Source organism: Coenobita brevimanus, chromosome 69, assembly GCF_032717465.1.
Source record: "Coenobita brevimanus isolate Jiangsu-jjx chromosome 69, ASM3271746v2, whole genome shotgun sequence".
NCBI classification, from domain to species: Eukaryota; Metazoa; Arthropoda; class Malacostraca; order Decapoda; family Coenobitidae; genus Coenobita; species Coenobita brevimanus.
In genome coordinates this window covers 495,131-520,344 of record NC_137022.1, presented here as the reverse complement: position 1 = coordinate 520,344, position 25,214 = coordinate 495,131, and the positions used below count along the sequence as shown (strand labels likewise).

Sequence of the window (25,214 nt, the reverse complement as noted above, 5' to 3'; positions counted from 1 at the left end):
GGATGCAAGAATAATCTTTGGATGAGACAGTGAACTATCTGGCACTGCATATTTTACTGAATCAAAGCAGCTGATCCCCCACATGACTCACCATTGTCATAAAAACACTTCCAATAACAATAGTGCATCAGTCCTGAATAAGGCAACCCTAGCATGGAATTAATAAAGACAATACATGTATGTATAATTGGTATGTGAAGGTGTGTAGCATGCAGTAAGACTGCTGGGCACCATGGAACAGACTATGCTCAGAGTAGTCTCTTTCGAGAAAGAATAAAAGGTGGCCAATGCCAAGACGACCCAGATATAAAAGAGAGGTCTTGAATAAGGAGTCTGCAATGCTCACAATAGTATACGGGTGTCAGACTAACACATCAAGACTAAGAAAGTCAAAAGTAATATCAGTGGAATCAAAACTGTTAAGGAATGTGTTGGTTGCATAGAAATGAGAGGATATGAAGCTGACTCAACAAAGATATGGAGAATAGAAATCTGCCCTACAAAAAGGCAGAAGTATGTGGTTATCAGACATGGCTGCATAAAGAATGGCTTGATAAAGGATGGTGAAAAGTGTGCATGTGAATTAATCTAAAGACAGGAGGCAGCATGATTAGACAATGAAATAGTGGGCTGGTTTACTAACTGAATTTGTGAAAAAGTGAGGTGTCAAAGATGATGAAGCTCAGGAACTGAAAAGGGTCTGGAATGAACAGACAGGGTATATACGAGGCGTTTAGCTGAATAACAATGAATGTGCTAATGATGAACATGCCAAATATCTATTATTGAGATTTAGGTTGCAACAAACTCGTCTGCTATTTTTCTATCCAGTGGAAACGTTTTCACAGGTTTGTTTTCACAACATGGTCAAAAGTTCTATACAACGTGATGGATTCTTGTCCCAACAAGCTGCAGGTTGGTACACTTGGCCCGTGTCTCTCCCGAGGAAAGTTGTAGTGGAAGAAAGACAAACATGCCAGCAGGCACTCCTCCAGGCTGCCAATGAGCAGTGGGTCTCATGATGACATCACACACAGCCAGTTAGTGGCTGAATTTTGTGGGTGTGTCAGCTTGTGGGTGTGGCAGATCCTGCCTGTCCCAGTTGTTTACATTTCAAGCCACAGAGATGTGCATTTGGTTCATTACATTATTTTCACCTCAGATTTACAGTGATTTACATGGCAACATGAGTGACTTACATTGTGATGGCAACCAGGAGGTCCCTGTGCATACACGGAAGAAAAAACATTATTCATCTTCTTGGAAACATGAAGTTGCCAAGCAAAAACGAAATGCTGGGGAAGCAAACGCGAGTTATAGCACAAAAAAAGAAGTGCCAGTTGGGAATATCAGTCCTCCTTGTAAGTGTGGCTGCTTCAACAACTTGGGCAATGACAGAGTAAGTGCTCTATTTACAGCTTTGAGGGCAATAAGTGATTATAACAGAAAGAACAGTTACTTTGCCAGCCATGTGAAAAGTGTTGCTATGAAGCCAATCTAAATGGCCTAACAGCTGTCAAGGATGCTAACCTACGCCTAACACCTGTAAATAACTCACTAACACCAACAAATAAAATCTGAAAATCATCAAACATAAGTCTGGAAAAAAATCAAGCTTAGTAAACTGTACCCCAAAATAACAATGTTCACCCTACCTATGGCTAAAACACATTAATCTAAGTCTAAAAACAGTTTATAAATCAACCTAAACACACAATTTTAGTCTAAAACATCAAAATCTGTATTTAAAAAAAAAATAAATAAATAAAAAATCAAAACTCATTGTTAAACAGGAGTTTGGCCATCATTAGGCAGGTATTTCTACCCCCATCGTTAAGCCAGGTTATCACATCTAGGGGTTTCGTATATCGAGGTATTGCTGTATACCTGTATACTTTTTACATATCCTAGTGTTCTATGTTTGTACTGGAAGTGGGACCAAGAGTGTTAAGTATGAAATCAGCACGAGATGCAACTGCCAGTTAAGAAAGACAGGCAGGTGGGAAGTTTGGGTTGGGGTATAGGGGAGAGTTGGGAGCTCGGGTAGAGGCGGGTGGAGCTTGTTCCATCCCCCCCCCCCGTCTTTCCTGGGAATACAGGGGTAGGAAGAGGGCACCCCTGGGCAGAAATTAGTGATTGTAAGTGTACATATTTCTAATATTTTTCAGGGGTCCCAATCAACAGTCCAAAAAAAACAATGGTCTGAAAGGCCCTCGATCCCTTGCCATTAGGATTACAAGACTTTTACTGTACAGTACTCCCTCATTATTGACGTTTTTTTTTTTATCGACGGGTTTTTTTTCCACTGGGAGTTATTTAAATTATCATTATTAAAAAAAAAATAAAAAATAAAGAATTGTATTGGCACCTCCTAGCAAGTTTGCGCGCCATCCCGCCAGGTGTCTCTGGCTGCTCGCGCCATGTTCCTGCCAACCCGACAAACAACAGCATCAGTCCACGTTGGTCTGTTGTTCTCATATCGTGTTTGGCCACATCTATCATGCTTTCGTGATCATCACGGCTCCGAAGCGCCCTTGTAACACTCCAACTGGAAATAAGGCAGCTAAGAGGGCAAAGAAAGTACTTACCTTGGAAGTAAAGAACGAAATATTACAAAAACTTAGAAGTGGAATGAGCTATGCAGCAGTTGGTCGCGAGTATGGCATGAATGAGTCCAGTGTTCGTGGCATACAACGGAGAGAAAAGGATATTAACCCCTAAACCGCGGGCTTGTTTTGCTTTGACTTGCATGTCCCGCGGGCATATTCACGCTCCGACAGACTCTCTAAAAATATTTGCCAAAAATCAGTTATTAGTTGTAGAATATTAAAATTATATATGTATACGGCACATACCTTCATCTTTCTCCTGGGATGTTTGTTGAGCCTTTGTTGAGTGCCGTAGGACTTGTGGAGACCTCTGAAGTTGGGTAACGAAGTCTCCACTTTACACTTCCCGACAACCCATAATATGATTACAACAGCCTGATATTATCACTATGGTGGTACCATTCTTAAGTGGCGGTTTGGGTGGGGCACCAACCTCTGTACAGTGTTGCCACGTGTTCCATACCCGCTATGTGAACGGCTCTGATATATATATGTAATAGGCATCACAGTAAGATAAACACATAAGAATTTAATGGTAACGTGTGTATTATAATATATGAAAGAACTGTAAACTTATTATGCATAAAATATTTATACGTCAATACAGAAACGTGGCATAATTATTTTACAGTGTTGCTTAAAAAAAAGTAGTCACTTTTATTGGCTGTTACCATATTTCTGGGGTGGGTAATAATGTCACAATTATGATTATAAGATAATGTGCAGGAATATAAGAAAAAATATCCCAAATATATACATTAAAACCCTCGTGAGCGGCAACACTCACACACACCCAGCCCGACCTGGCCAGAGCTTCCTCTATCTCTTTCCTTTGTGTCCTTGACTCAGACAGGACTCATCTATGAGGGATAGAGGAATGGGCCTGTTTGGGGACACCTCTTAAAAAAAAACGCGCCAAGACTTTTACCTCCTGGGTGGTGTGGAAATAAAGTCAAATTTACAATATATACATTACAACGTAAAAGAAAATAACCAAAATGTATCCTAAAATACCATAGACGAGAGAGAGAGAGAGAGAGAGACGGGGGGGAAGGCAGACCAGGGGCAGTGTTGAGTGCAGCTGAGTGAGAGATGAAGGAAGGGAGGGAACGAAGGAGGGAGAGAGTGACTGAATGAAAACAAATCATGGCGCCGCAACAACGAGGTCATCTGGCGTCATATGTAAAACAATATTTTTAAACAAAATTAGATATAATAAAAACAAAATAAAAAAATGAAAGCACAAGTTTATAACTCATTCATAAAAGAAACAAAATTCCCAAGGGTGACACACATCTCCCCCCAGGAGAGAGAGAGAGAGAGAGAGAGAGAGAAGGCAGGCCAGGGGCAGTGTTGAGTGCATTGTCAAGCTGAGGGAAAGATGAAGGGAGGGAAGGAAGGAGGGCGAGAATGATTCAATGAAAACAAATCAAGGCGCCTCAGCACCAAGGTCGTCTGGCGCCATATGTAAAAGTTTTTGTTTTCGTTTTCGTTTTTAAAGGCTCCAACATGCTTGCATGTGTCGGCCTTGGTCACCTAATGGCAGCTTTCCACGCTGCACGATCCATTGCAGCCTCCCTGTTCAGTCCCTTTACCCTAAGGTCACACTTAATGACCTTGTCCCATGTCTTTCTCGGTCTACCCCTCATAACCCCACCCCCAATATTAACACTTCTCACCTTCCTCACCCAATTATCATCCCCCATCCTCTCCACATGTCCAAACCACCTCAATCTACCTCTCCTCATCACAACACCAATACACTCCAGTCCCATCCTACCTCTCAACTCTTCCATTGTAAACCCAGCCCCTCCAGGCCTTGGACGCACGGCACATCCACCTAATCATTGTCATTTCTGTACGTCTGAGCCGGCGAATATCTTCCTCCTTCACTGCCCAGGTCTCACTGCCATACAGCATTACACTCCTAACACATGCTGCACACAAAGACCCCTTAGCACGTAGGGAGAGCCCTCTCAATGTCAGGAGAGGCAAGAGCTCCCTGAACTTCTTCCAACCACTTCTCACCCCAGCCACAGAGCTAGCTCCAGCCCCACCTCCAGCACACAACATGTCTCCCAAATAACAAAACTCTTCCACACACTCAAGAGATTCATCAGCAAGTTCAATCCTTTCACGTCTGACAATCTCCACCTGCTCACCCCGGCACGCCGTACACATAAAATCAGCATTATCTCGCAGTCTACCTCTGATACCACTACGTCTCTTATGCACCCATTTATCACACACACCGCACAAGATGGAATTATTTCCCACGCCCTTGTGCCAAACTGCACATGACAGAACACCAGCGGCGAATACATAAAAGAAACAAAATTCCCTAGGGTGATGCACATCTACCCCCAGGAGAGAGAGAGAGAGAGAGAGAGAAAGAGAGGCATCGCGAGTATGGAAAACGTGGCAACACTGTACAGAGGTTCGTGCCCCACCCAAACCGCCACTTTAGAATGGTACGACCATAGAAACACTATTCTATGATTCTCAAATAATTTGGAATCCATACTCCAAAAAGTAAAAAAAACACTGTGAAAGCAAAGAAAATTACGAGCGCGTATGACCTTTCTACTTGCGATAGTTCGCCGCTGGTGTTCTGTCATTTATTATTCATAAAAACACACACACTTTTTATTTCTATTACTATATAACACATATATATATCTACAGTCTTTATCCATAAGTTTCCTTCAGTAATAGTAGTTTATTGTCACTGTAGGCATTCAATTTCTCTTTCAGTAAAATACGTAGCATTCACTTTCTCGTCCTGTATACTAGCGTTGAGAGTGAATCTGTCACTTTCTCCTTTACTTTCATAACTCATAGTATTCAGACATGCTAGAGTGAAACTTTCACTTTCATTACTCCTAGTATATATACTCGTATTCTTATGTTACTACTCATTTACATTTCTGTTTACATTCTCTATTTTATTTACATTATTTACATTTCTATTTTAGTTACACTGTTAGGCACTGTCACTTGCAGTAACTTATAAAATTATTTTCCACTGTTCACTTATATTTACATTCATTGCTTTCACTTGCTGTTTACACATTATTTACATTTCCACTTCCACTGTTTTACTCACCAGAAAGATTGTAGTCACTCTCTATCATTTTCATTGACAAATTAGCCAGTTCACATTCCACAGCAGTCACTTAACGCGAATTCGACGTGCTTTCACCTTGAAAGATGGCAGTAAACTAAATACAGTGTGGTGGTCTGCCTAGGGGGAGTGCAATGCTGCCAATGTCAGCCTGGTAACAGCTGCTACTATATACGCTATGAAATGATTGGCAGGAAATCTAGACAATACATAATTAATTAGGTAGTTCCAGGTGAATGTATATATCACTTAGGCTTCTCCCTTCCTTTCTTATATATATTTTAATTACGAGAATAGATTATACGGCATATTTCAAGGGGAAATTAACAGCAAAAATTAGCGAATGAGTGCACGTGAGGTGTTGTCAGGTGATAATTAGCCATTTCCAGGTGTATGGCACTCTCACTTACCTTATTTCTTTTTTGTATATATTATTTGGTATAAGAATAGGGCATAGGGCTTATTTCAATGGATGAAATCAGTGGAAAATTCCAGGGAAGATTTACTTAGCGTAGCACAGCCAGGCAGGCGAGAGGAGAGGGTAATGGAGGGGAGTCAAGAACGGGGAGAAATGGCTAAATTGTCAACAATGGATGGGGGTACAGATGAGATTAGGAGTGCTGACTAGTGTTGGACATTGGCAGTACTGATGGATGATACAAGCCACCACATGAAAGCCCGAGCGAATTCAAAATAACACAGAATCACAAAAGTGATGCCCCGCGGTATGATCCCTTGCTCCCAAGCGTCATGAAAGTGACGCCCCGCGGTTAAGGGGTTAAAGATGCTCTGGCTTCGTGCATACCAGGATCGGCTAAAGTAACGATGCATGTGAGAGATGATGCCTTGGTGAAAATGGAAAAGGCATTGAATATTTGGATTGAGGACTTGAACCGCCGACACGTGCCGCTAGACTCCCAGTTCATCAGAAACAAAGCAAAACAACTCTATGCTCGGTTTGCTGGTGAAATTGGTGAAGATAATGGTGATGAAAGTGAGGCAGGTGAAAACAGTGATGATGGTGATGAAAGTAATGACGATGGTGATAGGCCTAGTAATGTTGGTGCTTCTAGGCAAAAGAAATTTGCAGCCAGCAAGGGCTGGTTTGAGAATTTTAAGAAAAGGTATGGCCTACATAACATTAGGATGACTGGTGACACAGCCTCAGCAGATCAGATAGCAGGAGAATCGTACCCACATGACTTTGCTGAACTTATAAGGGAGAAAGGGTACAGGCCTGAACAAGTGTTTAATGCGGATGAAACAGGCCTGTGGTGGAAGAAAATGCCTAAAAGAACGTACATTTCGAAGGAGGAGAAAAGTGCGCCAGGCTTTAAAGCAGCACAAGATCGTGTGTCTGTGCTGCTGTGTGGTAATGCAGCAGGACATATGATAAAACCCATGCTCCTGTATCATTCCAAACGTCCACGTGCTTTAAAAAATAGAGACATGAACCTCCTGCCTGTGTTTTACCGATCAAACAAGAAAGCATGGATGACAGCTGAATTGTTTCTTGATTGGTTCCACAACTGTTTTGTCCGAGAGGTGGAAAAATATCTGGCAAACCTGGGAATGGAATTTAAAGTTTTACTTGTTTTGGACAACTGCCCTGGGCATCCAGAAAGTTTAAAATTTGCCCACCCCAACGTTGAGGTTGTCTTCCTCCCCAAGAATACAACCTCAATTTTGCAACCAATGGATCAGGGAGTCATTGCCATTTTCAAACCAAAATATGCAGAGAAAACATTTACCATGATCAGGGAGTCTCTTGATGAGAAAAGTGAGGCCACAAGCAGGGAAATACGGAGGCAGTATAATATCGCCCAGTGCACAGCCTTCATTAAAGAAAGTCACGACGAGTTGACAACAAAATGTGTCAACTCGTGTTGGAGAAAATTATGGCCTGACATCGTAAACGATTTCCAAGGATTCCCCTCTATTGTTCCCCAGTTACGCAACATCGTGAAGCTGGCTCATGAAGTTGGTGGTGACGGTTTTTCAAATTTACGACCTGAGGAGATAGAAGATGAACTTCTGGGACATGCTGGTGAAGCCCTGACAGATGAGGAACTAGAAGAATTCATCGAGGTTCGAAAGCAGGTTGAGGATGAACTAGAAGAGGAAGGAAAACCTAGGAGAAGTGTTAAGAATGACACGGGCCCTCACTGATCGCCTGTTTGAAACAGATCCATCGCTTGAGAGGTCATTTAAAACGAAGAGGTTGCTGGAAAGTGCCATGATGCCCTACGTGGAGATTCAGCGATCTATGAGGAGGGAAATATCTCAGACCAAAATTGAGTACTTCTTCAGACCAGTCTCCAACAACTGACAGTACTACAATAAACTGAATGGTGAGCAGAATTACATTTCTGTATAGTTTACTGTCTAAGATATAGAATTTGCTATAATGTTAAAGACGAGTTGGATTTTTTGTCAATAAAGGATATTTCTTGCAAAAGTTAAGCTGAGATTAAATATGAAATATACGAGCATAAGGAGAGTTGAATTTTCCTAAAAGAAGATCCTAGCAAAAGCTAGGCTAAGATTCATCTTTGATAGCATAAACTACCATACAGTTGTGAAAATTTAGGCATGGGAGAAATGGAATATAAGAATGAAAGGAAGCTCTTGAGAATGAAAGTAAAGTGGAGAGCGTGGTCTCTCTGGTATGAGCTAGCAGCACCACGCGTGTGTTGTGAAGATCGGTGCGAACAGCTGACCTAACGTAACACTTGCCCCACACTCTCAGTTATTAGAACGTATGAATGACCACCACTGGCGCTTTCAATTTTTTTTTTTTTCACACCCAGTTATGTAAACGTATGGATGGCTACAACTGCTGGTTTTGCTTTTTATTTTCAGATGGAGTGAGGTGCAGATGGAGAGAGAAGTGATGATACAGCAGCCATTACAAGTTGAAGTCCAGCGTACCACCACTATGCATCAACATCAGAGATTATGCTATTTTTTCCATAATTATTTACTTAACATAAGTAGTTTTATTATGATATTCAGTTTTTCAGTTGCCTAACTAATTTATACCTAAGAAACACTAACACTAAATTGCATATTACATACGAGTGATTGAAGGGATACCACAATATATAAACAAGAGGGTACCTGACCAGACAAAAATTGGTATCGATGGTTTTAGGCATCGACGGGTATCTTAGGTACCTAACCCCCGTCGATAATGAGAGTGTACTGTATATAATACTGTAATAGAGAACATAATACTATCATTATCATACTGTATTCACCTAGTGCTGGTATCTACAGAGGACAGAGTAGTACAGTATACATTACTATGCCAAAGAGTGCATTTAATCCCAGCTGGTCTAGTGGCGAATGCCTCCCGCAAAGATTACTCCTGCATGTGGGGCCACAGGCTGTTATAGCACTCGGGGCTGTTATAGCATTTGTGATCCTCTGTGTGGGTCACAAATGCACAACACACAGATACACTCTAACAATATGGTGTCCAAGGGAGAGAATGAGAGAGTGATGGTAAGCTTGGCGTGTTGGGTGGGCATTTCCCGCCGTATATTGTGATTGGCTGGAGAGTTGCGGTGACTCCCTGTGCGCTGATTGGGTCCAATGTCTGGGCCAGATGATACACATCACCGCCTAAAAATGCCTAGTACCACTGATTGCCTCCCGTTTCCGAACCAGATATTGCTTAGTTTCGTCAGATATTGTTTTAATAAAGCTTAGTGAAAAGTGCCGGATAATGCATTGGGCTGGATACTGTGACGACCGATAACTGAGATTACCGTATATCAGTAAGCAACGTGCAAAGTACTCTGAGTACATGGGGTGGAAGGTAGATTGCATAAAACTATACAGATTATGTAGGATGGATCAAGCACATCTGTGAGAGTGGGTAGTGCAAATCAGGGGGTTCAGTTTCATCGATGGATCAAGACAGGGATGTGCTGTCACCATGGCTATTCAATCTGTACAGGATGGAGCAAGAAGAGACGTGAAAGCAATGGCCTGGTAGAGGAACAGTTTTGAAAGGAGGAAATAATGAGTGAGCACTGCCTGCATTTTGCAGACAATTTACTGTATTGTCTGCAAAATGCAGGCTGATGAGGAGTGGATGCCAAGAGTTTAAATGAAAACTTTAACAATGTGTGTAAAACACAAAATTTAAGTGAATGTAGAGTAGAACAAAGTTATGGTGTTTAAATTAGACAACTAAAGATTAGTACTGAATGGTACAGAAATGATAAATAAGCAGCTGTTAAAGGACTACCAAGTAGGACAGCAGTACAGAAGATGGATTAAAAAAAAGGGTTTAGGAGGAAGGAAGGTGGAAGAGACAATGATTGCAATGACGAAAAATAAGAATGCAAGCACTGGAATATTAAATATATACACATATTATATATATATATATATATATATATATATATATATATATATATATAGATAGATAAATATATATATATATATATATATATATATATATATATATATCATCCATCATCTAATCCTACATTGCCCCATGAGGAGAGTAGGAGCCCTGGGCTAGGCAGTTGGTCTTGACATTTAAGATGAGAGTCACCAGCCTCACTCATCCCTGAGAGGCACTACATGAGCAATCAACCACAACCATCCCTTGGATATGAACCTTCAATGGCTCAATCCAACTGGAGTGCAATAATTAACCACTAAACCACCAGGTGCTAAAATTGGCTATATGGTTACCACCCAGCACAGTAAATGGTTTCCTGGTGTACAGGAAACCATTTGGCTTGTCACTCAGTGCAGAGTCACCCACAGGCAGAAGGAAAAGGAAAGAATGAAGGAAAGAAAGACAAAAGAGGGAGTGTAAAGTCACCCGTAATATATATATATTATATATATATATATATATATATATATATATATATATATATATATAATATATATATATATATATATATATATATATATATATATATATATATATATATATATATATATATTATATATATATATATATATATTAGTAAAGCAATAAGAACAACAATTAGGCACAGACCATACCTGCAGGACATAAATCTAAATCAAGATTTACAGCTGTTGAAACAAGGTACCTCAGATATGCTTAAGGAGCAACATGATGGTACAGATGACAAATGTCAAGAGAATCCATCCATCCATCCATCACCCAATCCTACATTTCCCCATGAGGAGCGCTGGAGCCCAAGGCTAGGCATTTGGTCCTGACATTTAAGATGAGAGTCACCAGCCTCACTCATCCCTGAGTGGCATTACATGAGCAATCATGTCAAGAGAAGAATAAAAAAATTAACACTGAGGTGGCTGGGTGAAGTGGAGTGAATGAAGAGTGAAGGATTGACCAGGAGTGTATGAAGGTGTTGTGGTTGGGAGAAGGAGTGGGACACCCAAAATGAAAAGAAGATAAGGTGCAAGTGTACATCAAGAAGGGTGGTGTGACATACGAAATGGGACTGTTACTCAGGAAGGATAGAAATTTCTGGAGGTTCATTTGTCCAGGCCATCCCTTGAAGGATGCAGTGTCAGGCACAGATACACAGCATAAGTAGTATAATGTCTTGTGTCACTCCTTTATATGATGGATGCTTTTATGTCAATGGTAAATAAAAACACGGGTAAGGGAACTGTATAAACCTGTTGGTGGAAGGATGATGGTAGTGGTGGTGGGGTTGGTGGTGGCAGGGGTAGGACTGGCAATGATGCTGCTGGGTGAGAGGAAGGAGACATAGCTCAGAGGGTGAAGTGTTGATGCCCCCGCTGCAGTTCCGCTGCCCTCATGTTCGTCATCCTTACTCTTGTCACCCAGGCGAAGGGACAAGGCAGTCTTCAACGCATCACTATCACCATTCTCCGGTAGACCAGATTCTAGTGCCTCCTGCATCAGAAGGTTAAACAGTGAATACAGTATACAGATGACAACAAAAACATCTACACAGCCAAAACAAAGTTTTCCCTGCACAAAGGTGTTACAGGCATCCTGGAAAGGCAACTTCAAAACAACCCCCAAGCAATGTTGAGTTCAGAAGAATGCTGTATCCTAAATCAGTTACTTGCTGAGACAGTATGCATAAAACACATGAAACCTCCTGAAAGGTTCTGCAACAGGAGCTTTAAGAGACTGCACCCTCCTGTAGATTATCCAGGGCCTGGTAGGCAGCTGTCCCACATCTGAAGCCTTATGCATGTTCATCCCTCCACCCAAAGGTCTGCAAGGATCAGCCAAGGATGAAATGTGGAGAAAATGTGATCTCTATGACACCAGGATTTTAAACACCCCAGCCACTGTCTTTAATGCTCGAGCCCATATGTACAAGTGTAGTGATGTCATTTTGTGTTCATTATCTTTTTCAGTATCATGTATTTTACTAAATGATGCTCCATAAGCTCCTTTTGTTACCAGTTATGAATAAACTGCAGCAGAAAACATTAAAAATGAATGTATATGGTTATCAGAACACTGCCATCAGATCTGAATCCTGATAAATATTATACATATCATCCTGATAAATATTACATACAATGAAAACTTCAATTATGCTTTGATTTGTCATTTGGAAACTAACGAGAAGTGAAGGAGGAAACAAACAGTTCAGGGTGGATGTAGTTGTGAAAGGAGTTGTCGTAGACTGAAAATAAAGGTTGACGCTAGGTAATGTGATGCTGAATGTGCAACTGGGTGAATGTGAATATGCTGCAGGAAGAAGGTGAATGTGAATATGCTGCAGGAAGAAAGTGAATGTGAAACAAAGTTAACTTTTCACCCTGAGAATACATTCAGACATGCACACTGTTCCCCTTTTCTTTGGAGCTTTCTTAGCCTCCACAATTCATTACAGCTCTGCTCTCATGCCAATCCATGTTGGCAGGGTAACTGAACAGTAGGTGAACTGCACTGCCTCTAATAGTTCTCTGAAACCCTCAAGTAATCCTATTTCTATCTGCAAAATGGCAGTCCATTACTATACAGAACTGTATTTCAACTGTGACCACAGCAAGATAATGGGCTACAAAGGTTTTCTTGGTGTTTATTTGGAAATAAAAGCATACAATTTCTCAAACAGAGAAAAGAAAGAACCCAAGAACCAGAAAAATTCACACTTTCCATATGTAACTCAACAAGAAAGCAAGCTAAACTCAAGATTCGTTCATTCTCAGATGCTTGGACATAGTGTATTTAAAAGGTTGGATATTAAACACAATGGGAATGAGAATGACGATGGCAGTTCCACAGCTGACCACTTGCATACAGTACATGAAGAACTAGGAAACGCAGTTGACTCTTGCATTAAAGAATCGGACAGAAAAAAAGAGGTGACGTATGACAGATGTTATATGCCTGCCCTAAGGGTGAGGAATACAAGAAGAGAGTTAAATAGACCAGTAACCTGCACAGTAATGACACAAAGATGCAACACTGATGTGAGGAGACTGAAGGAAGTCAGTGAATAGAGGAGAGTTACTAAGATGAAAAGTCACTGAATAACATCTATGGCAACTGAGGCAATCCCCATTGAAAGAACTCAAGACACTGCCTGAGCCAAAACCCATGTCTTGGTGGAAAACACTACAAGCTAATTTCTGGCCTACACAGTAAAAAAAAAAAAAAAAAAAAAAAAAAAAAAAGTGCCAGACTGGTATGATGACTTTTGCAACACTTGTATTATAATTATAGCAACTCCCACATAATACATAGACATCAAGCATTCTTCTTCCAAGGTGTCATATTGCTTCACACATGGTCCAACCAATACTTTTTTCACCATGTGTATATTGGACCCTTTCAACAGGGGAAGCCTCAGTTCATCTGGTACCCAACATACCGCAAATGACTCCACCTCAATCTCCTCCTTAACATGGGTGTCTCCATTCAGTAGCTTTGTGCCACTACTGGACTCCTCTAGGTTCTTTCCTCCTGCACTCCCAGGGGTCTTCTCATTCTCTTTGTCACTGCTAGAAAGAGGGAAAAGGAAAAATTAACTGCCAGTTCCATATTACCCCTTTTGAAGCATTCTGACACTAAGTTACTACAATATAGTCTACGGTACAGTAATCCCTCCAGTATCCAATGTAATACAGCCAAAGGCATATCCGGAAAGTGGATCCATCTAGATAATGGACTTCTCCCCTGGTCCCCCTTCATACATAACCTAACTCTGAAATCCATGGTAAACAGCCACTACAGTACACTGTAAAATCTGCTTCCATGAGATTAGGTTTGCTAAGCTGACTCCATACCATCTTTACCCCTGCACAGTTGTAGACTTTATACACAGGTTTTATTCACCCGTGAAGAGTACAACTCTCATGTGTGGGGAGGTTCCCCATATACAGCTCTTCTCAACATGATGGAGTCAAAGGTCTTTCATCTCATTAACTCTCCTCCTCTTGCTGGCTCCCTTCAACCTCTGTCTCTCTGCTGCACTGTTGCATCTTTATCTCCTATCTATCACTATTTCAATGGTCACTGCCCCTCTGAGCTGTCTGCCTGTATCCCTCCACCTCTACAACTCTCTAATGAATGAGTTAACTGTTACTCTCTGTCCTTCATTTATGCAAAAGGTCAACTCTGAAACTGTCTCACTCGGTATTTCCTACTTCCTATGATCTCCAGTCTTTCAAACGCAATGTGTCTGGGCATCTCGAAATGAACAGATCTTGAATTTGGCTGTTGTACTATATTTGTTTTTTCTTGGAAGGAATGGTTTGTGGGCTCCTAGCCTTTGGTTCCTTCTTCCTTGCATAAAAAAAAAACTAATGTTCAGGGGGTTCTTCATCAGTCATTCCCAAGGTTTTATGTCATTAAATGTCTATCTATCTACTGCCAGATGCCTGAATCCCATAAGGGCAGCTACAAAGAAATCACCTCCATATCACCCTGTCCCCCACCATTTCAATGCCCTGCTTGCAGCTCACACCCTCTCCTCTCACATACTTCTCCACTCCATTCCTCCACCTCATCCTTCACCTCCCCCTCCCTCTGCCCCCTCCACCTCACTCACATACACTCTCCTCGTTAGTCTCTCGCTCTCCATCTTCTCTCAAGTACTAAACTAACTTATTCCACTGTAACAGTACAGTACTTTGATTTAGTGTGTGATCAATTTAAAGTGAGTTCCTCTTGAACCTACCTCACATTAAATTAACATCCCCCCATATTAAACACCTTCAAAGTGATGCGAACCTAGCAGCAGTGAAAGTTCATACGTTGTCCTGAAGCTGACTGAGAAACTCATAGGGCATTATGTGGAGCGTCAGAAAATGAAAACTCTTAATTTTACCTCTTCTTACCACATTACCCCAAGTAAATTACCCCCACTTATCATCACTAACTGGTAAAATACTGAAAGAGATACAACTACTGTAATTAAGAACATCAATGGCATTAAAAATAGCATTAACAAAACAAAAGTTGGGCTGTGTACCCTTGTGTTGTTGATACGTAGTTCCCCAGCACTCTCCCCTCGCCCCCCACCCCCAACGTTGTTGTCAAAGTCTCGCCTTCTCTCATATCATGTGGCCTTCGGAAGAGATGTTAGGTTGTATAGTTAGATGAAAATTTATGGGTCTGGCAGTTTTCGGGGACGAAATGGAACAAAAATATTTGCCAACCAGAGAAAGATTACTCGGTCATCCATGAGTTCTCGTGAGTTAGAGTTCCGTTTCACATTCTTCGTTCGATGTAGTGCTTCCCAACACATTTCAGACTGACAGAGCATACGGCTAAACTGCTCAGTCAGTCCGAAACGTGTTGGAAACCACGATATCGAATGATGAATGTGAAACTGAACGCTAACTCACAAGAACGCATGGATGAAAGAGTAACCCTTTTCTGGTTAGCAAACACTTTCTCTCCATTTCAACCCCTAAAGCTGGTAGACCCATAAATTTTTGTCTAACCATATGGCCCATCGTCTCTCCCGAAGGCCACATGATACAAGAGAAGACGAAACCTTGACAACAACACTGGGGGTGGGAGGTGGGGGGAGAGTGCTAGAGAGCTACATATCAACAACACAAAGGTACACAGCCCAACTTTTGTTTTGTTAATGCTATATTTAATGCCACTGATGTTCTTAATTACAAGAGTTGCATCTCTTTCAGTGTTTTACCTGATGGTGGGTATAAGTGGGGGTAATTTACTTGGGGTAATGTGGTAAGAAGAGGTAAAATTGAGAGTTCTCTTTCTCTGACGCTCCACATAATGCCCTATGAGCTTCTCAGTCAGCTTCAGGACAACGTATGAACTTTCACTGCTGCTAGGTTCGCAGTGAACACAGTGCACCATTATCCATGCAAACAAAGTGTTTGAGTGGCGCGGATTTCAGTACCACGGTCCTTGTTCAGTCTCTATTGCCCGTGGTACTCAAAGACTGAATGTACAGTGTATTCATTCATTCATCATTCATTATCCAATCCTGTGTTGCCCCATGAGAGGCATCATCATCATCATCATCCGGCCTTATTCACCCCTCCCCACCCCCCAAAAGTACACCTTTCCAAACACCCACTTCATAAATACCTATTTGAGTCTGTATCTAATCTCTTGTTAAAAAAAAAAAAATAAATAAATAAATAAAAAAAAATAAAAGTCAGGAAGTAGCACAATTAAATAAAAAAAATAACAATTTCCCTTAGTTAACAAAAAAGGCTTGCCTGTCACTACTGGGTGGTGCTGCGGGTGGTGTGGCTGAGTGGGCTTCTGGTGTGAGGACAAGTCTGTTGCTGAAGGCTGGGGTGGCTTGTGTGGTGGTGGTGGTGATGGCAGGGATCACATTATGTACTGATGCTGAGAGTGGTTCTGTCTTCCCCTTTTTACTCACACCTGTGGCTGTAGTTGTTATAGAAGAATCTTCTTTACTCTCAACTTTTTTTCTTTTTTTCTCAACTGTTTCGAGAGAATCTGAACACAATCTTTTGGCAGGAGGAACATCACTGTCATACGAAGAGTCACCCTCACTGCTCTCTGCCTCACGTTTCTTGCTGAGATGTTGGGTACTGTCTATTGTGTCCCTCAGCTGGGAATGTCTGTCTTCTCTCTCATCCCTGTCATCCTCATCCTCCATGTCTTCTTCCTCATCAAAATCTTCATCTTCACTGTCCTCCTCCCTGGAGACCTAGAAAAGGTTGATTAAATACTGTACGGCTTTACAAAAATGTAAGTTTCTGTTATGTCATTTTTTTTATATTCTCCTTGCCTATTAAATCCACAATACATAAAAAAAATGAATGCCACTGCTACCTAGAAAGCTCTTATGCCACCACCACCACCAACAGCCTGAGAGCCTATTGCAGGAAAAAGATATCTCCTACCCTTCTCCACTCTCTCCTATTGATTGTTAACCTATTCCATCCAATTCCAACAAATCTCTAAATCCCAGCTTGCTATCTTCATTTCTATTTGCCTCTTCCTCTTTCTTTGACTGTAACATCAGCTGACCATGGCAGTACTCCCAAGGTGGACGGAAAGCTGGTGACAGAGAGACGGAGCTCTCGTTTCACCAGCACTCAGGACTGGTTTCAGACTATCCCCTTTTGTTGAACCTTTGCAGTATTCCAGCAGCATATGGAGTAAGTAGGAATACGCTCCTGTACATTATTCTCTAACTGTTTACACCAAACTATGTGCACATTACACACCACACTATCCATCCATCCATCCATCATCTAATCCTACGTTGCCCCATGAGGAGCATAAGAGCCTGGGGCAAGGCAAGTTGGTCTTGACATTTAAGATGAGAGTGACCAGTGTCACTCATCCCTGAGTGGCATTATGTGAGCAATATCCCCAACCATCCCTTGGATATAAACCTTCACCGGCTAAGTCCGACTGGAGTGCTGCAATTACCCACTAAACCACCAGGCGCCATAATTTGGTTATATGGTTACCACCCAGCGTAGTAAATGGTTTCCTGGTGAACAGGAAACCATTTGGCTTGTCACTCAGTGAACAGTCACCCATAGGCAGAAGGAACAGGAAAGAATGAAGAAAGGAAAGATAAAAGATGGAGTGTAAAGTCACCTGTAGGCAGAAGGACGAGGAAAGCATGAAGCAAAGAAAGACAAAAGAGGAAGGAAGGAAAGAGGGAGGAGAGGAAAGGGCAGACACCTGAGAGCAGCACTACATCGAGTGAGTGGATGGTGAGCGCCCCCTCTTACCACTACCTGCTACAAAATCTGAAAAATAGCTTCTCAACACCCAGACTCAAAGTCAAGGGAAGAGGGAGGGTGGGTGGGTCATATTTCCCCCATTATCTGCCCTCTCCTGGTGACAACAGAACAAGATGCATGGAATCACTGTCTGACTCTCTCTCAATTCACTTCTGCAACATTACAGTAGTAACCTTGCTTTTAATTTCCTCTGTTGAACACCACCTAGTTTCCTCTAAACATTACCTCTCTTCCTCACTGAGACTCAGCAACTTAGGAAACCTCCCCTGTATCCTCCTCCTCCTCAATATTTATTTGTTATTTCAAAACCAAAGAAGGTTGTTGTGTTTATGTATGCAACAATGTTTTGCTCAGGTGTTCCTGAACCTGAATCCTCTGAAACTTCTAAACTCTGGCTTTAGCCATCATGTCATCCTCTGACTACATATACCTGTGCTGTGTACTTATCCTGTAGTTCTAGCAATTTGGAAATATTCTCCGAATAACTTACTTACAAGGAACAATCCTACATCTCTTCTATTCTTAATGACAGAGCGGCATAAACAGCACCCCACCCATATCCCTGATTACAGTAAAAGTCCTCCATTCCGGCCACCAATAATCCGAATTTTTCAAGGTGATATTTTTGTATGTTTCTGGTCTCTTTTTGGATTTTCCTGGGCTTTATCTAAGGATTTATCTGGCTTGGACTTGCTCTTGGTCTTGGATGTACCTGCCTGCAACAGTTCATCTAAACTTCTAAGCATTTCCGGTGAGTAAAAGAATAACTCATATCATTTTAATGGATTATTTAATGATTATGTACATTCACTCTATCTATCTATTGCCAGACGCCTTAATCCCGTAAGGGGTGGCCACAAACAAATCACCTCCATGTTGCCCTGTCCCCCACCATCTCATTTCCCTGCTCCAAGCTCACACCCGCTCACACCCCCATCTCTCATATAGCTCTCCACTCCATCCCTCCATCTCATCCTTGGTTTCCCCCTCCCTCTTCTCCCCTCCACCTCACTCACATACACTCTCCTCATCAGTCTCTCACTCTCTATCCTCTCCACATGGCCAGACCACCTCAATGGTTTCTCCTGACGCTTCCTATCACATCCACATTCACATCCACACCACAACGCTCCTTCACTTCCTCACTGATCAGTCTGTCTCTCCATGTGACTCCACATGCTCCTCTCATATAACTCATTTCCACTGCTCTCACTCTTGACTTCTGTCCCTCTAACAAGGTCCAAGCTTCACTTCCATATGTTAGAGTTAGTATCTCAATACCGTCATGTAGTAACTTTTTCACTTCATGCTCAATTCCATTTCTTATCACTGCTTTCAAGGAACCAGTAACCTTTCTTCCTTGCTGTACCCTTTCAAGCACTTCACCCTCTAAACTTCCATCCTTACTCATCACACTACCCAAGTACTTAAACACATTCATATTTTCCATTTCCTCTTCATCCAACCTCACTGTACATTCACTGACTTCACTTCCCTTGAAGATCGTCACTTTACTCTTCTCTATATTCACCTTTAGATTCTGTTTCTTACACACTCTCCCAAACTCATCCATCATGCCTTGCAGTTCCCTTTTGTCTTCGCTTAACAACATAGTATCATCTGCAAACAACAGTACAGGGAGTTTCCAAACACTGCCCTCTCTCACTAGGGCCACTCAAACATCCACTCCCCTACCTTGTATCTCATTTATAACCCCATCCACATAAAAACTGAACACCACGGAGACATGACACATCCATGCTTCAATCCAACCTTCAAAGAGAAAAATTCACGCAGTTCTCTACCCACACGCACTGCAGCCTTTGACCCTCAAACATACTCTTCATGGCCTTCAATGACTTCCCATCTACTCCATATTTTCTTAATACTTTCCACAATCCTTGTCTATCCACCCTGTCATATGCTTTCTCCAAATCCAAGAAGGCTGCATACAACTTCTTTCCCTTCTCCAGGAACTTTTCCACTAAAGATCTAAGAATGAATATCTGATCTACACAACCTCTTCCCTTCCTAAAACCTCCCTGTTCTTCCCGAACTAATTCCTCTGTTATTTCCCCAACTCTGTCAATAATTATCCTACCATATACTTTTCCTATTACACTAAGTACACAAATGCCCCTATGATTACCTCACACTTCTTTTTCCCCTTTTCCTTTGTACAAGGGAATAATTATACCTGACTTCCAATCCTCCGGGACTCTACCTTCCTCCCAGGCCAATCTGCACATCTTCCACATCCATTCTACTCTATCTCTCCCCCAAGCTTCAGCATTTCACCACACACTCCATCAATTCCTGGGGCTTTCCCCATTTTAACTTTTATCATTGCTTCCACAACTTCCATCCTACTGATTTCTTCCTCTCTTCTCACATCCCTCCTTCTCCCAGCCATTCCCCAGCCACTTATACTCACATTACTTTCATTCTCTATTTTCAAGATTTCCTTAAAGTGTTCTCCCCATCTGCTCACTTTTTCTTCCTTCTCCACTAGTAATCAACCATTTTTATCTTTCACTAACCAACTAACTTCTTTGGTACCCTGTCTAACTCTCCTTACCTCTTCCCAGAATATTTTCTTACATGCTCAAGAATAACCTCTTGAGAGTTACTGATGTAATATGCGGCTGGACAAGAGGCCCACCAAGCCATAAAGTAACTTGGTGGTGGAATGAGAGTGTAGAAGCTGCAGTTAAGGAGAAAAGAAGGCTTTTCCGGGAATGGAATAAGGGTGGTAACAAGGAGGAATACTTGGCTGCCAAGCATAGGGCTGGAAGAAAGCTATACAGGGTGAAGTCTGAGTCACAAAGACTTTTACTTGATAATCTAAATCATAGGGAAAGGAAAAATATGATATTTAAGGTGGCAAATCAGATGAAGAGGGAAAATTGGGATATTATAGGTGGGCAATGCGTGAAGAATGACGAAGGAAGGGTAGTGGTGAACAGTGGGGATATTAAAGATGCATGGAGAGAGCATTATAGCCGGTTGTTGAATGAGGAGTTTGATTGGGATAGGGAAGGTTTGAAGCCAGCAGATCCAGTGTTTGGCCCTTGGCCTTTGATTGACGCTGCTACTGTGAGTGAGGCAATAGGCAGGATGCAGGTGGGGATGGCAGAAGGTGTGTCTGGGTTAACTACCGAAATGTTGAAGGCCTCAGGAGATATAGGGGTGAGGTTAGTCACTGACCTGATAAATATGATTATATGTGAGTGTGATGTCCCAGATGACTGGTTGAAGAGTGTACTTGTAAATGTGTACAAAGGGAAGGGTGATGCCCTGGAAAGGGGAAATTATAGAGGTATAAAGCTTTTAGATCAGATAATGAAGGTAATGGAGAGAGTTCTAGAAGGTATGATAAGAGAAAGAGTGAATATTGATGACATGCAGCTTGGGTTTATGCCAGGCAGGGGGACCACTGATGCCATATTCATTGTCTGACAGCTTCAGGAAAAATATACTGGGAAGAAAAGGGATCTGTACTGTATTTTGTTTTTGGTGATTTGGAAAAGGCCTTTGACAGAGTCCCTAGAGAGGTGAAGTGGGCAATGAGAAAGCTTGGCTTGGAGGAGTGGTTGGTTAGGTGGTTATGGCTATGTATGTGGGTGCTTGCACCCAGGTAAGAGTAAATGGAGATCTAAGTGATGAGTTTTCCGTGAATGCTGGTGTGCATCAGGGGTCAGTTTTGAGTCCCATGTTGTTTATCATGGTACCTGATGCCCTCTCACGTGACTTCAGAAATGGACTCCTGAGGGAGATGTTGTAGCTGATGATTTGATGTTGACTGCAGAGAATGAAAGATTCAAGAAGTGGATAGATGGTATCGGGCACAAGGGTTTAAGGGTAAATGCAGATAAAACAAAAGTGATGATATCTGGGGATGGTGGCAGTACTGTCATAGAAGAGGGAGAGTGGCCATGTGCAGTTTGCCACAAGGGCGTGGGAAGTAATTCCATCTTGTGCAGTGATTGTCATAAATGGATGCGCAAGAGATGTAGTGGTATCAGAGGTAGACTGCGAGATAATGCTGATTTTATGTGTACAGTGTGTCGGGGAGAGCAGGTGGAGATTGTAAGGCGTGAAAGGATTGAACTTGCTGATGAGTCTCTTGAGTGTGTGGAAGAGTTTTGTTATTTGGGAGACATATTATGTGCTGGAGGTGGGGCTGGAGCTAGCTCTGTGGCTAGGGTGAGAAGTGGTTGGAAGAAGTTCAGGGAGCTGTTGCCTCTCCTGACATTGAGAGGACTCCCCCTACATGCTAAGGGGTCTTTGTATGCAGCATTTGTTAGGAGTGTGATGCTGTTTGGCAGTGAGACCTGGGCAGTAAAGGAAGAGGATATTTGCAGGCTCAAACGTACAGAAATGACAATGATTAGGTGGATGTGCAGTGCGTCCCCGCGTACAAGGCCTGGGGGGGCTGGGTTTATGATGGAAGAGTTGAGAGTAGGATGGGACTGGAGTGTATTGGTGCTGTGATGAGGAGAGGTAGATTGAGATGGTTTGGGCATGTGGAGAGGATGGGGGATGATAACTGGGCACAGAAGGTGAGAAGTGTTAATATTGGGGGTGAGGTTGCAAGGGGTAGACTGAGAAAGACATGGGACGAGGTCATTAAGTGTGACCTCTGAGTTAAGGGACTGAACAGGGAGGCTGCAATAGATTGTGCAGCACGGACAGCCGCCAGTAGGTGACCAAGACCGACACATTCAAGCATGTTGGAGCCTTCAAAAACTCATCCATTCCCTGTATGCTTTCTTCTTTCCAGTCAGAGTCATCTCACCTCTTCATTCCACCATGCTTTTCCCTGCACTCCCTTTCGTCTTCTCTTCACCCCACACACCACCTCATATGCTGCACAGATTTCTTCCGTGAATATCTTGCACACACCTTCAACATCCCCCATCTGCTCCAATCCGTGTTTACCCAATCGCTCGTCCACTTCCCTCTTATATTCTGCCTTTTTTCCATCCACTTGTAACCTTTCCACGTGAATATCTTGCACACACCTTCAACATCCCCCATCTGCTCCAATCCGTGTTTACCCAATCGCTCGTCCACTTCCCTCTTATATTCTGCCTTTTTTCCATCCACTTGTAACCTTTCCACCCTCCTTGCATATACTACTTCCTGTCCTTCCCTTCTTTTATTTCTCCATTTCATTTGGACTTTGAACTTGGTGGTCCAGAAGTCCACTCCCCCAGCCTCTATATACTCTTGCATCCATTACACACCTCATCCTTTCATCCACACACACATAATCAATCATTGCCTTCCATTCATTCAGTTCATCATCCACCCTTCTCGTCACTCGCCACGCATACCTATGGATTATTTTGTGCCTGAAGAGGGTATTGGCTATCACCAAACCCCTTCTACCACAAATGTCCACTAAAGCACTGCCATTCTCATTTATCTCAGCAGGCACACCCCACTCACCAACTACTCCATCCACCTTCTCATTCCCTACTTTTCCATTCACATCTCCAGTCAAAAACACTCTCACTCCTTTCAAACTTTTCCAAGCATGCTTCCACATTTGTCCACAACACGTCTCTCACTCTGCTTGCACGATCTTGTGTTGGCACATACACGCACACAATTGCCCACACTTATAGTCCAACTTTCCATCTTACCCAAACAATCCTTGAGTGAACTGATCCATACTCTCTTATACTCTCCTTCCATCTGTTCTCACAACGATACACACTCCTTCTGTTGCCCGCTCATTCTCACCTACTCCCGTGCATATACCCCATCCATACTCCCTTCTCTCACACTCATGTACACTCACGATCACTAATTACTGCTCAGGGGAGCCCCTTTCCTACACCTACAGTATATACCCAGGGTAGACGGGAGAGGGGGACGAAACAAGCTCCACCTCCCTCCACCGCAGATCAACTCTCCCCCTTACCCCTACCAAACCCAACCCCACACTCATCTTTCTTAACTGGCAGTTACATCTCAAGCTAACCTCATACTTTACACTCATAGTCACATTAGTAATACACAAACAAAAAACACTAGGATATGTAAAAAGTATATACTGTAATATAACTATGAACACGCTGCAGCAAGAAATTAATGCATTATAATGTTGACAGCGAAACAAAAATGTTAACAACGGCCATCCCAGGTTCATGCATTGGGTGCTTGCATGCGTGTGTGTGTGTGTGTGTGTGTGTGTGTGTGTGTGTGTGTGTGTGTGTGTGTGTGTGTGTGTGTGTGTGTGTGTGTGTGTGTGTGTGTGTGTGTGTGTGTGTGTGTGTGTGTAGTTACCTATTTGTATTTACCTATTTGTAGTATACAGGAATTGAGTGAAGCTCGTGTTGTCCTGTCTCCATATCTGCACTTATCTAGTCTGCTTTTAAACACATGAATATTTCTTGCCTGCACCACCTCTTTGTCTATGTCGTTCCAAATACCGTACATTCGGGTATATAAGGCGCAAGAGCATATAAGGTGCACCCTAATTTTGGCAGGCCCAATCTGGGAAAAATTAAAAAATACAGCTAACCCCAGACCCCCTGGCTGAATGTCTCAAACTTTCAGCACTTGCCCCATTTACATATCACTACATAACCATTCATGTCTATCTATTGCCAGACGCCTCAATCCCGTTTTGGGTAGCCACAAACAAATTGCCTCCAAGTCGCCCTGTCCCCCGCCATTTCACTGCCCTGCTCCCAACTCACACACCCCTCTCTCATATACCTCTCCACCCCATCCCTCCATCTCATCTTCGGCCTCCCCCTCCCTCTTCCCCCCTCCACCTCACTCACATACACTCTCTTCGTCAGTCTCTCACCCTCCATCCTCTCCACATGGCCAAACCACCTCAGTGTGTTCCTCATAACACTTCCTATCACATCCACATCAACACCACAACGCTCCTTTATATCCTCATTCGTCAGCCTGTCTCTCCATGTGACTCCACAGGCTCCTCTTAAATAACTCATTTCCACTGCTCTCACTCTTGACTTGTGTCCTTCTAACAACGTCCAAGCTTCACTTCCGTACGTTAGAGTTGGTATCACAATACTGTCATGTAGTAACTTTTTCACTTCCATGCTCACTTCCCTGTTTCTTATCACTGCTTTCAAAGAACCAGCAACCTTTCTTCCCTGCTGTACCCTTTCAAGCACTTCACCCTCCAAACCTCCATCCTTACTCATCACACTACCCAAGTACTTAAACGTACTCACATTTTCCAATTCCTCACCATCCAACCTCGCTGTACATTCACTGACTTCACCTCTCTCAAAGACCATCACTTTACTCTTCCC

At 42.4% G+C, this 25,214-nt stretch overlaps 1 protein-coding gene across 1 annotated transcript in view; it reads right to left on the bottom strand.

The window, feature by feature from the left end:
• LOC145406017 (uncharacterized) overlaps positions 1 to 25,214 on the bottom strand; it is a 63,486-nt gene that overhangs the window by 25,351 nt on the left and 12,921 nt on the right. Inside the window, exons 3-5 of the mRNA XM_080277204.1 lie at positions 16,396 to 16,856; positions 13,563 to 13,692; positions 11,377 to 11,617 (exon numbers count right to left, since the gene is read on the bottom strand). Coding sequence (XP_080133330.1) covers positions 11,377 to 11,617; positions 13,563 to 13,692; positions 16,396 to 16,856 — 832 coding nt within the window. The remainder of the gene's footprint in view (positions 1 to 11,376; positions 11,618 to 13,562; positions 13,693 to 16,395; positions 16,857 to 25,214) is intronic.